General features: G+C 41.4%; 1 protein-coding gene across 1 annotated transcript in view; it reads right to left on the bottom strand.

Annotated features, from left to right (window-relative positions):
- Positions 1-18,753, bottom strand: part of PIGU (phosphatidylinositol glycan anchor biosynthesis class U) — a 36,387-nt gene extending 17,634 nt beyond the window's left edge. The window contains exons 1-9 of the mRNA XM_060230976.1: positions 18,487-18,753; positions 16,318-16,382; positions 12,532-12,591; positions 10,907-10,969; positions 9,248-9,357; positions 8,471-8,571; positions 7,095-7,192; positions 2,738-2,892; positions 745-888 (exon numbers count right to left, since the gene is read on the bottom strand). Coding sequence (XP_060086959.1) covers positions 745-888; positions 2,738-2,892; positions 7,095-7,192; positions 8,471-8,571; positions 9,248-9,357; positions 10,907-10,969; positions 12,532-12,591; positions 16,318-16,382; positions 18,487-18,616 — 926 coding nt within the window. The 5' untranslated portion in view covers positions 18,617-18,753. The remainder of the gene's footprint in view (positions 1-744; positions 889-2,737; positions 2,893-7,094; positions 7,193-8,470; positions 8,572-9,247; positions 9,358-10,906; positions 10,970-12,531; positions 12,592-16,317; positions 16,383-18,486) is intronic.
- Positions 18,754-19,944: the final 1,191 nt, after the last annotated feature.

The raw sequence follows: 19,944 nt of genomic DNA, 5'->3' as shown, positions 1-19,944 counted from the left end.
TCCTTGTTTCCATAAACTGCATTTCCAGGACTAAAATAAAGTTAATAGAAAACAGCCCTTTTAGCCTGTACATCAAGGCAGACCATGGGGAGAACCTCTAAAAAAATCAATGTTCTGGTGGCAACTCAGAGACTAACTTCAGGGACTAACTATATTTGGGTTCATAAAGTGAAAGAGGCCTAGTATGAGAGTTGAGGTGCACCAGGGTTTTTTTTTTTTTTGGGGGGGGGGGGGTTGTAGCAGGAACTTCTTTATATATTAGGCTTCATCCCCCTGATGTAGCCAATCCTCTAAGAGTTTACAATAGGCCCTGTACATCAGGGGGCGTGTAGCCTAATATGCAAAGGAGTCCCTGCTACAAAAAAAACCCCTGAGGTGCACTACCGGCTAAATTAAAGTAGCAAGGTGCTAGGTAACAATGTGATGAGTTCCACAGGAAGGAAATTCACACTGTAATCTTGAACAAATTCTAAGCCAATTGACCACAATGGATTTAGGAAGGTTTGGGATTGCCCTGTAAATTTTTCTTATACTCCAGGCACCATAATCAAAATCAAGGCGTAAGACTTGTTAATTAAGAGAAAAAAAGTAAAGTTAACAAGGTGTAGCTCACCTAAAGCAGTGAGAACAATTCAGCTCTCCAGAAAATAATATTCTTAGAATTTGTTACGTGTCCGCAACACATCATATGAATACACAAGGTTGTTTCCCCAAACAAAGCAAGGGTAAATGGAATCTACTTACTTAAGTTTAACTGCCAAGGGAATGGTGTAGAAGAAGACATTGATCTGAAAGACGCACACAAAGAAGAGGCTGAAGTGTTCGAACATCTCAGCAAAAAAGTACCAGAAAAGGCCAACATTGGGGGTCAGATCTGGCACCGAAAGGCTGGAATGAATACAGGAATATTGAAATTATTGATTTGGTACATATATATACCAAACTGTTCTGTAACAGCAGCCTCATAAATAAATGGACTGGAATATGCATATATATAAACACACTATCACACACCATTAGAAAAATCCTGAAACCTTGGTGGCTATTAATGTACAAGTGAATTAAAGCAGCTTTCTCATAACTGTCTCTATGTCACAAAAACATTTATAGCGTATTTATTCCTGTAGCAATACAGTGACACCTACTGGTCATAAAAGCAGATCCAAGGAATAGATTGTCTTATGTTATGGGAACAAGAGTGATTGTTGCTGTTGGAAGACAGAAGTGGCTGCCTGGAAAACTAACAAGAAATGACACGTGACGTTTAATTTGTTTGGTACCACTTTTGCACTAACACGTCAATAAAACTCTGGCCCTCTAGTTTCTCATAAACCCCAAATTCTTTAAAACAGCAGGTGAGGTGTGTTTGTTTTTATGTTATTCAGACCTCAAAATTTAAAAATTCCTCAGAGAAAGATTAAGTATGAACACAGTATGAATACAGGTACTGGAAGAGGAAAGTAAATTGAATTCAGATCTAATTTAGAGGAGGATAGGCAAGGAAGATAATGGACTGTCAACTTGATGACCATTCCAAGCACATTTTTGACTCTTCCCTCTGATTTGCAATAGGAAAGTTGCCTTCCCTTGGCGTACGGGCATTCATTAGTGTTTTCCCCAAAGGAGCAAAGGATCTATCAATGGAATGTGTCCAGAGTGTTTTTGTGACAACAGTTTTGACATTTATACTGGTGAATAAATTCTGTTTGCAGAGTTTTAACATAGACAACCTCTTGAGTTTCTTAGAGCATTTTCTTTCATGTTACCATTTTGTCATGTTTAACCAGTATGCCACCTAAGGTTGTTTTCAAACATTGGCATCTCCAGGGACCATGGTCATTCATAAACCAGGTGCCTGTTTCAAGTAACAGCTATTTGAAATCCTTAGGGTCAGCAGAAAATTCTTTACTTACTGTTTTGATACTACCGCTGCTGGGGTAGGCAAATGTCAGGGACAATTCTCAGGGAGTAAACACATCAAATGAATCATTAAGCTCAACCAGCTGCCCAAAGCAGGATACTCTGAAGCGGAGTCCCCAACAGATGCTACTCTAATTTCTTTTTTCTGAAAAGCTACCAAAGATGACGCTTATAATCTTTTTTAGGTAGTTTATTCTATTATTTTTGTATTTTGTGTGTGTGCGTATGTGTGTGCCTGTAAGTCATGGTTGACTTCTGGTGACCCCTACTGGGGCTTGGACATTTAGAGAAATGGCTCTATTGCCTGCCTTTGCATCCTGGCCCTGATATTCCTTGGAGATCTCCCATCCAAGTACTTGCTAGAGTCGGCTCTGCTTAGCTTCGGAAATCTGATAAGATTTGGCTTGCCTGGCCTATTCAAGTCAGGGGGTAGTTTATTCTATTATTGAGTTGCTCATCTGGAATCACTCAGCACAGTTTTTCTCAGCCCATAAAATCTCCATTACACAAAGCTCATTCATCAGAGACTGTTAACCAACATCATTGTATGTTTTGCACAAAAACTAGAACTCATGCTTACATGAATGCTTCAACATCCTCCAAGTCATTCAGGTACATGGCGTTGCACTGCTTTCACCCATGGAAACACAACAGTGAATAATAAGGAACTGCACTCAGGCAAGAGATCTGTCACTCATAGAGGGCTTGAGTCAAATGTTTGTTTGGGATTACAACGACTATCAAAAAGCCATTAGGGAGGAAGACAGTGATTTTATTTGTGGACACACCCAGGGCACAAAAAACAAGTTCTACTCACATGAAGCCATAAACAGATGGAATAAAATCCCAAGAGTTGAGAAGGAAGAAGGAGAGGCAAACAATCACCACCAGGCTTCCCAAATACAGCCCTGCATACTGCACTGTGTAAAACCAGAAGTCTTTGTTTTTCATTTTCACTGGGATGAACTGGCGCTGGGAGGAGGAAAAAAATAAATTAAAAATTCACTGACAGTTAAAAATCAGGAGATTTTTAATTTTATGATCTAACCTCCTTATTTCCCATATTGCTATGTGAAGGCAAAGAATACTGCACTAACAGTAATAGAAATAATAGTTTTCAGATACATGATGAAAAGACTGCGCTAGATGTCTAGAAATACCCAGTTCAGATCTTGACTCATGCAATTTATTTGTCAGAGCTAAAGAAAAAATAAGGAAAGGTAATATATGCATCACAATTAGAAGAAGCAGAAGTTGTTTATGATCACCAAGTATATTCCCTGTGCAAGCTTATGCAAACCCCACTTTTAAATAAAACTTTTTAGATCAGGGATGTCAAACATGCATCCCACGGGCCGAATCAGGCCCCCAGAGGGCTCCTATCAGACCCCTGAGCAACTGCTTCTTACTCCCTCTCTCTTGCTTCCTTCCGCATCACAGCTTGCTTTGCCACGCTTGCTCAATAGCACAGGAGCTACAGAGCAAAGTCTCTATTTTCTCCATTGGCTGCGGCTCCTCCCTTGGGGAAGAAGCGGGGGGAGGCAGAGCTTGCTTTTCTAGGCTCTCTCAATACCACAGCAGAGCTACTAAGCCAAGCCTCTCTTCCTTCTATTGGCTGAGGCTCCTCTCCCTTCTGGGCCCCTGGGGAATGAAGGAAAGAGCAGTTTCCTTTGCTCAGTTCCTTTAAGACCAATGAGTACTAATGTTTTAAGCATATTTTATTTTAAGGTGTTTTTAAAAAAATAAAAAAATCTTTAATTGTGTTTGTCTGTGTCCTTTATAAAGTTTATATCATTGCTACCTTATCTTAAATAGGTACACACACAGCCTGACATGGCCCAACCCAACAAGGTCTCATTTATGTCAGATCTGGCCCTCGTAACAAATGAGTTTGACACCCCTGCTTTAGATGTTAGCAAAATATGTGGATACAACAGCCTCAAAAACACACAAAGTTTGGCAGACGGAATGTTTCACTAGTACCAGGGAGATCTGACATCAAATCCCAGCTCAGTCATGGACTTCACTGGGTGACCCTGGCCCAGCCCCTGTCTCTTAGTCCACTTCACAGGGCTATTGTGAGGATAAAATGAGGGTGGATCAGGCATACTCCCCTGACAGCCACAGAGGGAGAGGGGGATTAAGCATCACAATGAGTTTTACACCTCAATTTTCTGAATCATCTCAACAATGTACCCTTGACTGAAGAACAGTATCATCCTTCTATGTGGGATGATCATCCTCTTCCACAGAGTGCACAGCTTTGGGAAGGGGGGCACACATGGAGCAGCGAGGGAGGTAGAGGACACCCGCATAGCCCGTCAGATCTGTTGAATCAACCCTGGTGATCAGTAGGGTGACAGATGTTGCAGCCAGATTGCCCTGACATCCAATGTCAACAATCTGAATAAAAATCTGGCAGGATTAATAAGGCAAGGCAAGGGGGCTCTTTTAAAAAATAAATCTATAAAAAAACCCCTCCCCAAATAAATTATGAAGCTCCTGTGCAGTTAAGAGACACAGAACATCTGCCAGCAGCTTTCAAGCTTTTGAAATGCCTGTTATTAGTCCAGTTGTTTCACATTACCATGCAGCTGTAGAAACTGTGCTATATTTTCACAGATGCTGGGCTTAAAAATAAAAGCCTAAGCACAGAGCTGGGTGGGAAGAAAGCAACAGCTCTCCAAGTGTGACGGCAGGAACTTAACTTAGATTCAACAGTTTTAACTATTTGCACAGGCATCCTTACTACAAGTATCTAAAGTGAACAGTGACATTCCAAAATTATTTCAGGAGAAAAAATACAAACACAGTTTGATCCTGAACTACAACATTCATCCACTCAGTTTGCAGACTGCAAACAGTATCCACCCCTCAGCTACTTATAACATTTCTGCAAATGGGAGAAGTGCTTGCCCCAGCGGCTAAACTGCCTTATGCTGTTCAACATCTTTTTTCTGTCAGAATGCCAGAGGGAGGGAGCAAAAGAAAATTCTCACGCAGATTTGGCTTTAGGGTGATGCCACATGAGATGACATCTGAAGCCAAATCAGAATGAGGACAAAGCTTCCTGCCATCATGCTGGTGTCATCTGAAATAAAAAAAGAAGAAAGCTGCAGGGAATGTAGCTACCACTGCTGCCAGGGCTACAGATAGGAAGTGAAGATGGAGCAAAACACAGGGAAGGCTGTGGCTTACTGATAGAGCTTCTGCTTTGTATGCAGAAGGTCTCACATTCTGTTTCCAGCATTTCCAGTCACAGGAGATTTGAAAGCAGGGTTGACAACCTCCAGGTGGGAGCTGGAGATCTCCCAGAATTATAATTGATCTCCAAACTGCATATGTCACTTATTATTTGTTTAAAACATTTACTCTCCCTCTTGTTAGGGTTGCCAGCCCCCAGGTGGGAGCAGGAGATCGCCCAATTTGGTGGGCTCCAATCTGTGGAACTGACATCATCACACTGGGAATGCCACATGGTGGCTCTCTAGTATTGTAGGCAAAACTCTGTGGCAACCCACCCCCCACTGGGGAGTGAAGAGGACCCGGCTACCCTACTTCTCAAGGAGAAGATGGCTGCTTTGGAAGGTGGACGGCATTGCTTGATACCTTACCAAGGTCCCTCCCCTCCCTAAACTCCATTCTCCCAGACTCCACCATGAAATCTCCAGGCCTGGAACTGGGAGCTTTATGTGAAAGACCTGTAGCTGAGACCCTAGGGAGCTGCTGCCAGCCAAAGCAGGCAATACTGACTTTGGTAGACCAATGGTCTGATTCAGTATGACAGCTCCATATGAAGGGTTTTTGTGAAATCTTTAACGTGACACCAAGCCTTCCTTCTGAACCAAAGAAGTTCACTAGAAAGCTTTCAACACTTCTACAGCCATGGTTAGTCTCAAAATAGATCCTATTGAGTTCAATAACAAAATCTATTTTGACAAAATTATTACTCTGTTAATAAATTTGATAACAGGCATTATAGCAAACTAGCAGTGCAAATATTCAACACAAAATGCTTGGAGAAAGGCTGTGGCTCAATGGCACATGCACTGGAACATGGACTGCATGTAGATAGCCCCAAATTTCATCCCTGGCATCTCCAGTTAAAGGATAATCACAGAATCATAGAGTTGGAAGGGGCCATACAGGCCATCTAGTCCAACCCTCTGCTCAATGCAGGATCAGCCTAGAGCATCCCTGACAAGTGTTCGTCCAACCACTGCTTAAAGACTGCCAGTGACGGAGAGCTCACCACCTTTCTAGGTAGCCAATTCCACTGCTGAACAATTCTTACTGCAAAAAGGTTTTTCCTAATATCCAGCTGGTACCTTTTTGCCCTTAATGTGTTCTGCATGCATTTTAATATGATTATTTGCTACTGCTAAGACTATCATACTATTGCTTTTAATAAACCAGTTCGATTTGCAAATCTAACCAGTTGCATGCCTGTGGGTTGTCTTTATACCTCCAAAACTTTGGGCACTATGACCTATTCAGCAAAGTGGAGCATAGTGTGTCACAGCTGTCAGTATAAAACCCTGTACAGCTGAGATGGCAGGATGCAGTGGGATGCTCTGGCCTCCTGCAGACTAACAAAAGCATGCACTTTTATAACTTAGCAGTCCTAGGATCTTGCGGAAGAGTCTTGTGCCCTCTGATGATCTCATTTGCTCGGTCTTCACAGTGCTCTGTGTATACATGAATAATTAAGTATTCCATCAGCATCCTGCTCTCTGAAGGACTCTGCTCAACATTTGGAAAGAAAGAGAAACCAGATGCTTTCAGTGACCACATTTGTCTTTTGCTACAGAAGGACAAGACAGATGGAATCATTGTAAACTGCAGTGTTTTGAAGGGGGGGGGGGGGTTAGATGACTCAGGAAAAAGGGCTGTCATCAAAAGGCACCTCTCTTGAGCCAGATCAGCACAGGCACAAGTCTAGCGCTTACAATATGCTCAGTGGTTTTGTTTTTGCTGCAAGAGATTGTGCTGTGTTTCTGCCAAGCAGTTTCCAGGTTGCTTTCCAATTCTAGCCATCTGCCCACCTACAGGCCTTGCAAAATGTTAGCAACCCTGCCACTGTGGTATCTATCAAGCTCCTATTTGTTAGCCTTTCCATCTACTGATAGGAAAGCCACGTGAAAAGGTAATGCTTGCTCCTCTAGAATATTTACCTGCAGTAAATACAGAAGGGCTGGTGCAAACAAGGTGAGAGGATACAGGGATTGGTATGTTGCCAAAGCCAGAAATATAGCACTCAGGAAGGCACTACCTGCAAAATAGGAGGACAAAGAGGATAATGTAACAGTTATTAATCCAGCTTTCAGTTAACATCAATACTATAATCTCAGGGAATTGTTTCAAGCACTGAATGGTTAGGACTAAGACACATAAATTAAAAGAACATTCAGGTTGAGGTTTTCTGTGAATACCTGCATCCCATAATTTATATGTACTTCCAACCTATTTTCCCATTCCCCCCGCCCAGTCTCAACACATAATTGGATGCAGCATCACAAATATGATAAGGTTGTAGCAGCACCATAATAGCTGAAAAAGGGAGACTACCCAATTTTATTTTATTTTTTAGATATCTGCTTCACTGTCCTATCGGTTCATTCTGGCTTCAAACTGAGAGCAAAGGGACTTGCTGCAGGACTACATGTCAACTTGCAAATGGATTATAAATGAATTCAAGAATTGCACAGAAGGGCAGGTGAACACACAAAGCAAAAAAACCCTTTCTGGAAGGTATGAAGAATAAAATAATAATTAAGAAGAAAACATCAATTTTAGCACTAGAAAAAATTAGATTTCTGCAATGCTCTACTAACCTCTGGGCATACACATAATTAGTCCTTAAACATGAGACTACTTCTAAACAGATCATTAAGTCTGTGTGCAAACAGAGGCTTGGATCCTGAAGTGCCCTTCTGCAGCAGTTCCTTCAATGGAATGATATTTCCATTTGTGTCGTCCCCACCACACACACTGTTCCTGGAGATCAACTGACCTCCAGAAACACAATCTCAAGGGGCACAGAAGGCTGCAGACAGAATGGAAAAGCAGGGAAATTGCCTTCCTCAAGAGCAAGTGTCATTTATGTTGCTTAGGATCCAAGAAACTGTGTATACCAGAACAGTATGTGCCTTAAAGCAGTTCAGATAACTGTTCCCAATGAGAATATTCAAAACTGTTTTCAAGATGGCAGAAAGTCTTTAGGTTCATTTAGTATTTTGAGACTAGGAATTCAGAACTGCATCAATACAATGGTGATCCAATGTAGCCAGATGATGTCTTGTTGACCAATGTTTTGGTTTGCTTGTTCTCTGCAGAACACAAGACTTCACTGTGGCTGAACTCCAGTGGAATTGTATTGGGCACTCCCAACAATGGGGGATAGGGAAGACTTACTAAGTTTCAACATACCGCAGTTTTGGCATCACACTCATCTCTGACCAGAAATCAAAGCGCAATCCTGCCAGTGGTGCATCCTTCATGTGTATTAAAAAGCAAAACAGGGAAGTGTACATTTCTCCAAGAGTAATACCTTTTATTGTTGCCAAAATGAAGAATGCGATTACAGTGTTGTTGATGGCACAAGTGGACTTCGCAATGCAAGACATCACAGTATACGGATTTAAGAGATAGCTGAAAACAAAGCGACAGTCAAGCTCAAAGTCCCAAACACCTCCATGAGCCCAACATTCTCTCTTCCATCACATCTCTGTTCATAACCACCTCTTCTATGAAGACTAACTTCTTAGTTCTTCCCCCACAGCTGAAACTAAGCCTACATGTGTGTAACTCTGTTTGCTCATATTCCTGCCATATACCCTCTTTTCTTCTTCACTCCCACATTAAAAACCTAGATTACAAGTTCCTTGGGGAAGGGAACTGTCTTTTTGTTACTCTATAAAGTGCATCACCATCCTCTGCTTCACTGGATATATTACTGGTATGATTCTGCTGTTTTGCTTTTCAGTTCTGGAATGCACATGACTTCTTCATCTCAGAACTGAAAATCTTGAACTGAAATATACTGAGATGTATCCAACCAGTTTTTGAGCATGAGTGGTGTAGTGGTTAAGAGTGGTAGACTGTAATCTGGAGACCCAGGTTTGATTCCCCACTCCTCCACATGAAGCCTGCTGGGTGACCTTGGGCCAGTCACAGCTCTTTCAGAACTCTCTCAGCCCCTACCTACCTTACAAGGTGACTTGTTTGGATAGAAACATAAAATGTCTAAAACAGTATAAGGAGCAAGAAAAGTAGAACTAAACACTCTGTTTATCATAAGAACTGCATCCGCAAAGACAATACTTACAACAGTGCTACTTTGAGAGGAATATAGTGCATTTCCATGGGAGTTCGAATAAGTTCTGCCACATCTGGGGCATATTTATCCAGTTCTATGAGAAGTTTCTGTTTTTTGAACTGAACATGAGAGAAAAAACACTAGAAGTAAAAAAACCACTTTGCATTTGCATACATTCGGCTATTCTGTCCACCAGTATAACGCCTGGGAAAATGCTTATCCACTTGGCAGTTTATACTGTAATTTTTTTTGCTATTGTGAGTCATTTTAGTGCCTTCAGGGAGAAAAGTGGAACATAATTTTTTAAATGAACAATACAATCAAACCCCCATTAACCTTCTCCCCTCACCAAAAAGCATCTAGCCTGTACTCTGAGGCAACTCTGTCATTTAGTATAAACTCCCACAATATATTCATACAATTTTGATAGGAATTACAGACAATACTATAATCAACCAGTTGCATTTCAGAGTTTGCTGTGTTGTTTTCTATCTTCAAACCTGATTTGTGATGATTTTTTTTTTAAAAATCCAAAGCATCCATCCACATTTAAACAATACACTGCTTAGATGTGCCATGGCTACAATCTGTCTCACGTGGCTGCTGGGGGCGGGGAGGGTCGTGGTTGCTTCAGATCTCCATGCACTGCCTGCACACCTGCTTGCAGGACCACAGCTTCTGCCTGACTGGTTCAAGGGGTGGTGGCAGTTCACACTCCCCTGCCCTCCTTCTTGCCCGCCCACCAGCAGCACAAAGGGCTGGTGGTAGCAGCTCCCACTCCACCCAGCTCAGCTGGTTAAGTGATGATTGGAGCGGGGGGGGGGGGGGGGAGATGGTGGTCATGGCTCCTCCTTCTCTTCCTTCCCCACCTGTTCTCCTCCACTCCTGCCTGCAAGGCTCATGAGATGGAAGGCAGCTGTTCTGCGCTCCTGTAAAATATTTTAACCAAAATGTTTGGGTGGGGGGCATTTTGCAAACCTGATTGTCTGATGCACGCAACTGACTCCATTATCTGGGTCCACAGCCCAGGTTCAGAATTAGATATACAATGTTAACACTGTGTGGAACCACTGTTTCAATGCTATTTGCAGTTACATGCACAAAAGAAATCCTACACCCTTCTTCAGCTGACTCAGACTCTGCTTAGGATGTGGAATTTGCCACCATAGGATGTGGTGATGTCCACAGACAAGGATAGCTTTAAAAAGGGATTAGACAGATTCATGGAGGACACATCTAGCAGAAGCCACTAGCCATGAAGACTAAAGGAAACCTCCATGATAGAGGCCGTCAACCTCTGCATTCTCGTGCCAGGAGGCAACATCAGTGGAAGGTCTTGGCCTCTGTGTCCTGTTGTTGGACCTCCAGAATTGGAACAGTGTTAGACTGGATGCTGGACTAGATGGAGGACTACTAGTCTGATCCAGCAGGGATCTTCTTACAATGGAGTCATTAAAAAGTAAAATGCAAAGGGGAACCACATATGCATGACACATGAGCAACTGGCACCTCACTGCAGGAAGGAGCCCACAGAACCTGAATCCTAAATAGATGCCAGAGAAAGGAATGGTTTATCAGAGATCAAGACAGGGAGCAGATGGTGCACAGCAAATGCACAGTCCTCAACATGAACAAAAATGGAACCACAAAGGATGCTTTTTTACTTACCAGAACTTTGTTGTAGTCCTGAACAGCCAAATAGAGGGCTACAGCAGTCAACATATCTGTTATCTAAAGAAGGGATCACCAACAAGTTGATTAAAGAAATACCATAGAAATTTTTTTGTTTTGTTTTTAAAGATGTAACATGGAGTATCTCCATTGTAAAGGTTACATTTTAAATTAAAATCAACACCTGGGTCAACAAGCAGCAATTCAGATTACAAACATGCTCGGCCAGAAATGTCTTCAGAAATATTTTTCAAGCTTTGACGTTAAAATCATGATATGTGGATTATCAACACTTCGTAAAACTCCTGTGAGAAGGCCTAGAAGACTGAATGTTTCAAGAACAGGCATTCCAGAAAATCTTGAAGATGTATTTCTCCCAGAAGGTCTTAGAAAAAGCTTGATTTTTGCCTAACTGGACAGGTATTTCTGGATTTTACTAACGTTTTGTCATTATTGTATTTTAAGTTTTATTGTGAGCTACCTGGGGTATTTGGAGAAGGGAAAGGCTGCATAATTGCTTCCTAAACAGATCTAATGGATAACACAATTTTATAAAAACTGCTTTTATTTATTTATATAAACTGTGGAAAAATGATTTCAGTCAAGTCACTCCCTACTTCAAGGAGCTGGAAAAACTGTGATCCAGAGATGATTCATGTTAATTAAGAACATGATAAGCATAGCTGATACTTTGAAACTTGAGGAGGGGGTCTTAGGTAAGTCTTCTTAATAAACAATTACCCTAATCCCTCCCAGGCGTATCATTTGATAAAACTTAACATCGTGGTAAAATATTACTGCAACCAACCACTGAACTCCACTCCTAAAAACACATGATCCAAAGAATGTTCAAGCTTTGGATCACAGACACACACCGTAGCAAACTGAGCTTAAATAAACTCTCAAAGGGTCATCCACTGTGCAGGTGTCTTCTAATATTCTCTCTAGAAACAACTGTGGTATCTGCATTCACTGTGTTTTTCCTGGCAAGCACTCCATGATAACTGAAACCAATTCTGTTAAAACTAATGTCAACAAATTTAATGTACACTATGATCTGATTTATGTGAAGAGAACATCACATAAATAAAGCTGGAGGGTGTTGTTGCCATAACCACAGCAGTTGTCAAAACAAAATCCCTTGCTAATTACAATGCAGGAGCATTGTTTACCAGTGCCCAGGTGTCTTTTTATACTAAGTGCAAACATTCCATTTTCCCCCAGCAAATATTTATGTGTACAATAACAGTGTGAGCCAAAGCAGTAAATCCTACTAAGTTCAGTGGCACTTACTTGCTAGAAAATATGCTTAAATATGCAGCTTCACTCAGATTTCTGTATTTCCTGATGACACAGGGAGCCATTTTCAAGCCAAATGCAAATTCAAATGCATTGGGAAAATTGTTCACATAAACCATTTGCCACCTGAGAATCACACAAGCAGCAGTCATTTTGTATGACAGGAACAATCACAAGAACCCAGTACTGCACAGCACAGCACTTATTGGGTGCCTGAAAACTGTATTATGTAAATCATTCCTGCTCCACACATCACAAAATCAAGGAATGAACTCTGGGAAAGATGCAATTTGACTGTAGATGTAAACAAAAGCAACACTTACCATAAATACCAGTTCAGAATAATCAATCAGGAAATGAAAGAGGTATATTACTAGTGGTGTCTAAGAAAAACAAATAAAGATAAAAGAACAATTAACCGTGGCAACTTACTTTCAAATAAAAACAGCTAATTGTTAAATTTTTAAAAATTCTATTTACTGGAAATGACAAAAAAGACAGCATATCTGGCTTTGGATAGTACATTGCTTTCACAAAGTATGGACGAACATGTAAGTCCATATTCAGGTATCATTCACAATATTTAGCCAAGTCCTATAAGATACCTGTAGTTTAACAGATGCACCCAGCGATCTGACTGCACATTCTGAAGATGAGGTCCCCCTTCCTCCAACCCAAGTGTCATTGCTAAAGCCATGGGGTGAGAGAGCAGCCAGGTACTCCTGGATCCATCAGGACTGAGATTTCTCTCCATAAAAACAATTTTGCATTGCACTTTAATCATTATTTGCATTAAATTCTGATACCTCTCGGAGCCAACTTACTACTGAAAAGCAGTGTTAAAATCCAAATAAATAAGCATCCACCAATTGTTCTCTCAAGCACTGAAAGCTCACTAAGTATCCAAGCAAATTCCCATGAATACAGAATACTGTGTTAGCAAAGGGGTCATTTTAGGCAGCTATATCACTAACTCCAAACTGTACAAACATGTGAAGCTTTTTTATACTGTGTCGTCACTGGTCTGCACTATCTACCTTTCAACCAGATACCAGCCATCTCATTAAAGGACTCAGTCTAATAAATAAGCAAACCATACCTTCTGTAGATGAAATAAATAATCTGTACTCACACACACATGTATTACTGTTTTCCATGTATACAAATGTTGTAGTGATTAATATAATACAAAGTCATTCAACAGCCTTACTAAACTTATAGCAGCTTTTTGTCTCAATGGATAAAAATAGTACAACTCCTATAATGGGGGAGGGGGTGTTCGTGAAATTTTTTGAGGTTAAAAAGGGGGTCCCCATAATTAAAAAGGTTTGAGCCACTGTTCTAATACAATCTTTTATGGGAAACAGCTCACTTAATCAGATGGGGTGGGCTCTAGTCCAGAAGAACATACAACACAACAAATCTGGTGGTCTTTAAAGTGCCACAAGACACCTGTTTAATTTTGCAACAAGAGACAACGAATGGTCTGGAATTTGACTTGGAAAGTAACTGTCTCTTTATGTATACTATTAATCTTGCTTTGGCAGTTCATCATCAGCTATAGTGGGCCATTCCCTCACTGATAGGACTCCCTTGTTCAAACCCGTGCACACATTTTACCAATTGATGGGACACCACATGCAACTGACAAAGTAGGTGCTGATCCACATAAGCTCATTCCACAATAAATGTTTCTCTTTCAGGTGTCACAATACTCTGTTGTTTGGATTGTGACGTACTATCTTTCTAGTGCTTTCTTTCTAGCATTAGTTCACAAAGTGAGCAGAGCATGTGCTACTATAGTACATAGAATCATAGAGTTAGAAGGGACCTCCAGCGTCATCTAATCCAACCCCCTGCACAATGCAGGAGATTCACAAACATCTCCCCCTAAATTCACAGGATCTTCATTGCTGTCAGATGGCCATCTAGCCTCTGTTTAAAAACCTCCAAGGAAGGAGAGCCCACCACCTCCTGAGGAAGCCTGTTCCACTGAGGAATCACTCTAATGGTCAGGAAGTTCTTCCTAATGTTGAGCCAGAAACTCTTTTGATTTTGATTCATGAAGAACCCAATGCCCTCCAAACTGCTGGTACACTCAGCTCTGACAATACCCCCCACAAAAGCTTTCAATTTACAATGTTTTTATGTGTTTTGGAAGGGAACTAGCTTCTGTACTATAGATAATCTATACTATGGATAATTGAATGCTGTTAGCTGTGCTGTTACAGCAGCTTAATAGGAAGAGATACAGCAATACTTGCATCCGAGGTCTGTACCCCAGTGAATAACCATGCTGGTTTCTTGTGATCATTCTGGCAATGAACAGGCAGAACAGCCATAGCTGATGAATGGATTCTGGAAGAGGGTTCACCTCCAAAGCCCATCCATCTTCTTTGCAGGAGATTTTATAGATCATTTGGGAAAACAAGAAATGGAACCTGTGTGATAGGCTACTACTTTCCCCACCACCACCTGAACTCCCTTGCTATACTGTAGAAATTACTTGATATTCAAAGTTTGAGTCACCGCCCATGGCATGAACACAAAGCCCTGCCTTGTTGACAGCAGCCAGCCCCTCCATACTGATCTGACAGCACGAGAGCAGTACACATGAGCAACCATCAGCTTTTGCCAGTTTTCTGGGCAGGAGGACAGTTCTGACTCCCTGCTACATTATGAGACAAGTAAGGGGTTATAGCTCTCCTACCTTCCTTTGTCTTTAAACATACTGGATGACTGAACAGGAATCAAGGATGGTAAGTGGGACTGACTTTGGCCTCTTTTGTCAAGTATTTATTTATAGATGCCCTGCTTTTCTCCCCAGTGGGAAGCTAAAGCAGTTTACAACATCATTCTCCCCTCCTCCATTTTAGCCCCAGCAACCCTATTTAGTAGGTTAGGCTGAAACACAGTGATTACCCACAAGGTTACCCAGCGAGCTTCCATGGCAGAGTGGGGATTCGAACCTGGGTCTTCCAGATTCTAGGCAGACACTCCCAACCACTATACTATACTAGTTCTCACTTTAGCAGCATATGTTGATTTTAATTTTCCTTTACAAATAAAAAAAATAACTATTATAAGTTATTCTTAAAGTTTCTAGCTCGGCTCCAACAGATCATAGCTAGTTCACCTATTGTCTTCTTGCAGATAACAGTCCCCCCCACAAATCATCAGTTATGGTATGAGAACATAAGACTCCCCGGAAAAGGCAATAAAGCTAGGAAAAGTTGAAGGCAGTAGGAGGAGACAACTCAACATGTGATGGATTGACTCAATAAAAGTAGCCATGGCTTTCAGTTTGCAAGACCTAAGCAAGAGTATTAATAATATGATGCTCTGAAGGTCATTAATTCATAGGGTCACCATAAGCAGGAAGCAACTTGATGGCACACAACACACACATAGGAATTGTGCCCATTGAAAGCAGTCAATCTAAAATACTAGACATATTCCTTCCTTGTTGTGTGGCAGTTCGGAGACCAGGAGTTCTATGCACCCCTTTCCTATCATCATTTATCCAGCTCTCACCTGCTATAGAAATTATATGATACTAAAAGCTTGAGTAATTGCCCATGGCATGGTCACAAAGAGAGTATCATGGGAATATGGTAAGTATATATATATATGCACACCTTCCATGCCTGAGATTGCTCTGTTATGCAGTTTATTTATTTATTACTTTAATAAACATTTTATTTAATTAATTTGTACTTTACCTTACCTTTCTCCCCAATGGGGACCCAAAGCGCCTTACATCGTCCTCCTCGCCTCCATTTTATCCTCACAACAACCCTGTGAGGTAGGTTAGGATGAGAGAGTATGACTGGCCAAAGGTCACCTAGCGAGCTTCCATGGCACTTGTAAGGATATGAACCTGAGTCTCCTTGACACTAAATAAGCACTCTTAACCAATACTCTACCTGACGCAGAACTGTGCAGGGAAAAAAGAGGGGTTTGTGGGAATTCATCCACCTGTTTCCCTATGTCCCCACATGCAAACAGATTGTCCCCATGGTGATTATCATTCTTATAATAAAAAGGCATTTGGGGGGGGAATATAATAGTATCACAAGTATTTTAGCAAACCAAAACACTGTACTTACTTCATGAAAGACATCTCCAGAATATGGAGACACACCCAAGTCAAGCAAGGCTAGTCCCTCTACCACTGAAAAAAAGAAATAACAGAAGGTATCCAAAATTAAGACAAGTTACAGTAATGCACAGAGTTTCCATAGGGTCTGATAATTTCTTAAGAAGGGCCTCACACAATTGTATTTTACTAATAACTACTCTGGTTGCCTGCTGAAATATCTAGTTCCTCATGTATCCTTAAGTGGCATAAAAGCCTAAATTTTAGAAAATGGGCTCCAAAGAAGTTAACCATTTGAAAGTAAAAGGCATTCCTCTTCCCATGTATTCTGCATGTCTCACATTTCAAGGATGCAATAAAGCAATTTATAAAGCAAATGTATAGACACTAATTCTTAATTGTTTTTAAATGCAAACGTCCAAAATTCATTTCTTATACCTGCATCATGAGCTATCCCGTTACTTTTTAATACACATTTCATTTCCAGCACTTCGAATGACAGCACAAAACAGCACCATTTACGGTACCACAAAAGCACAAAACCAAAAACATACCTAAAATACAAAGGCTCCTAACTGTACATGACTGTGACAAAATCACCATGTAAGGTGTCAAAATAGCTTTATGGAGATGATTTTATGCAATCTAAATATTTTGGATCCTGCATTATCAGATGGCTTCTGATCCAAAACCATCAAAACATAGTGAGATAAAATAAATGTGAGCTGGGATGAAGGATGAATTTAAAGGTCTTTTAAAAATTGGAGGGTCTGTGCCATTCTCCATATTTGAAGTTTTGTTCCATAAGAATGCCCAGTTACATTTCACCAGTGTTTTTTGAAAATATCTTCAGCAAAGCCAGATGTGCTTAGCAAATTGACTTTGAATGATCTATGGATTGTAGATTTATGCCCTAGTTACAGAATTTTGTATCTCAACATCAAAAGCCCATGATGCTATCAGCACAACCAGGTGATAGATACATTTTGAGGTGAACACAGACCAGAGGTTAGCAAAAGTCCAAAAGGAATACTGTACTGGGCTTCAAGGGATGTATTGCCAACGCCAAACCTCCCAGGAAATCACTTGATTTCAATCCAATATAATATGTAAGGAATAATTCCTTAGTAATTATATTTTATAGTAGCCCCATGGCGCAGAGTGGTAAAGCTACAGTACTGCACTCTGCTCACAACCTGAGTTTGATCCTGGTGGAAGCTGGGTTCAGGTAGCCAGCTCAAGGTAGTCTTTCATCCTTCTGAGGTCAGTAAAATGAGTACCCAGCTAGCTGGGGGGGGGGGGGAAGTGTAGATGACCGGGGAAGGCAATGGCAAACCACCCTGTAAAAAGTCTGCCGTGAAAACATCATGATGCGACGTCACCCCAGAGTTGGAAACGACTGGTGCTTGCACAGAGAACTACCTTTACCTTTTTAATTATATTTTATTATATTATTTTCTAGATATCTTATGCAGCTTTTGTACTATGTTTGATTACTGATCAACTGGTTACCGTCTATCTCTAAATTCCTCTGTGTCTTCCTTATAGCACTTTTCCCATAAAGCCCCCTTTCTCCAAACACATTCTCATATTCATCTATCCAGGTCAGTGTTATCTGCAGTACCGACAGTGGCTGCCTAAAGTCTCAGGTCTTTCATATCACCTGCAACTTGATTCTTTTAAGTGCACATGCTGAAGACTGGACTTTGGACCTTCTGCATGCGAAGCTCTACCACTGATCCACAACCCCTTCCAACACAGCAACTGGCAGCAACTAACCAGCAAGAAATCAGAATAGACACTACCTTTTTCTGACAAGGCTCCTCTGCCTTGCACACCAGGGTAATAGGCAAAGCTCCAATAAAGAAAGCTTTTGCGCTGTTTAATGTATTTCCATGGGAAGAAAAAGTTCGGATCCTCTATTTGCGCAGAGGTTGTTAAAGGCAGGTAAAAGGAGGAAGAGAGAGATCTCTCACTAAGACACAGAAAACATGCAAGGCTAATGAGTGGCCCCATCAGGACCACTGACATTTCCAGGACTTGCTCCTCGGGGTGGAATGATAGACCCACATGCCAGACTGTCAGCGGAAGGGCTCCTTCAGAGGCCAGGCGGGAAACCTGGTCCTCTCCATACCCACGCCTAGGACCAAGACCTGTGTTTTTGCCATCAGGACTTCACCTCGCTTCCAAGCATTTAAAGGGGACGCCACCTCCACCCTCTCGGAGATGAGGCCAGCCAGGCTGGATCGGTACAGCACGGCCCGAACGGTAACGGCCACCAGTAACACCAGGACCAAGGGAGCCGCCATCTTAACGGTAGGACACCGGCCTAATACCAGCAGTAGTTCGCAGGCAAGACTGTAGAGCTGGGCGTCTACTGCACGGGATAGGAAAGAAAACTACAAGTCCCAGATTGTCTTGCGCTACGGCCGACTGTACTTCCTGAAAACTACGGCGAAGTGAGTGGGTCAAAATAAAGAAAAGCCGTCTGGCGAAGCGTTATCTCTCCCACCGCTGCCGTACCCTCTCGTCTGTTCCATTCAGAAGGTCATCATGTTCTCGTTACGGACAGGCGAGACATTGCTTTATAGCACGAGCAGCTCTAGGGACTCAAGATGCTTGTTTCATATCTACATATACCAGACAATTTGTTAGGTGGATGTTTTTCAATCCAGACCCTGCTTTTTTAAATCTTCCATGCCTTGGGTAGTTTTCAGTTGCTTTCCAGAGCTCTGACAAGAGTTCACAATTAAACAGGAGTCCAGAGACTATCAGACAGAACTTATTCTTCCATAAACTTTCGTGGGTCAGAGACCCATAGAAGCTTATCCTGGAATAGGGTACCAGTTAGTCTGTGAAGCTGTCAGCAGTTTTTTTATTGCATTGTACATAGTATATATTACACAGTTTTTAACATGTTCTCAAATGTTATAATCCTGTTTTCATTTTATGCTGTGCTTTTGGTGGGTTCTCTATTTTGTAATCAATTATATAAATGAAGTAAATGAATAAATTCAACGTTTTTCAGCAACATGTTGCTCCTCCAGAATTGTATACATTTCTAAGCATGTGTAAACACTAGTACACCTTTCTACTTTATTCTGCAGTGAACTTCCTTGTTCAAAGACCAGCTCAAGTGTCTTGAAAGGGGTGGTGTTTTAACATGTAAGAGCATGTTCCAAGTTGGAGGAAAGTATTTCCTTAGGATGCATTCCTGTGCCCAGCAGGCATCACAAAGAGGGGCAAACTAGACATATCTTCCTACTAATCTATCTGCTTATCTATTAATGTATCTATCAGTCTTGAACTGGGTTTGTTTGGTGATGGTACTCTCTCTACTGAGTACTGGCACTTTTTCTTGGGCCTTTCCCAAGTCCTGAGGGGAGGAAATGGTGGAAGTCACCAGGTTGTTATTTTAAATACAAACTGGTCATGAGGTACCTTAAAAACTAATCAATTTATTGTGACATAAACTTTCATGGATTTGTGCTCACTTCATCAGATGCATGAAGTCAAACCTCAGTTGTCATAGATCCTTGGTTATACAGAAACAATTCCACAGGGCCTGCAAAATGGAGCTATTCCACCAGACCTTTGGCTGAGGTGGTGGATGTACAAATGGCACCAGCCTTCCCCA

The sequence above is a fragment of the Heteronotia binoei genome, chromosome 2, assembly GCF_032191835.1.
Source record: "Heteronotia binoei isolate CCM8104 ecotype False Entrance Well chromosome 2, APGP_CSIRO_Hbin_v1, whole genome shotgun sequence".
NCBI classification, from domain to species: domain Eukaryota; kingdom Metazoa; phylum Chordata; class Lepidosauria; order Squamata; family Gekkonidae; genus Heteronotia; species Heteronotia binoei.
This window is presented reverse-complemented; position numbering and strand designations above follow the sequence as displayed.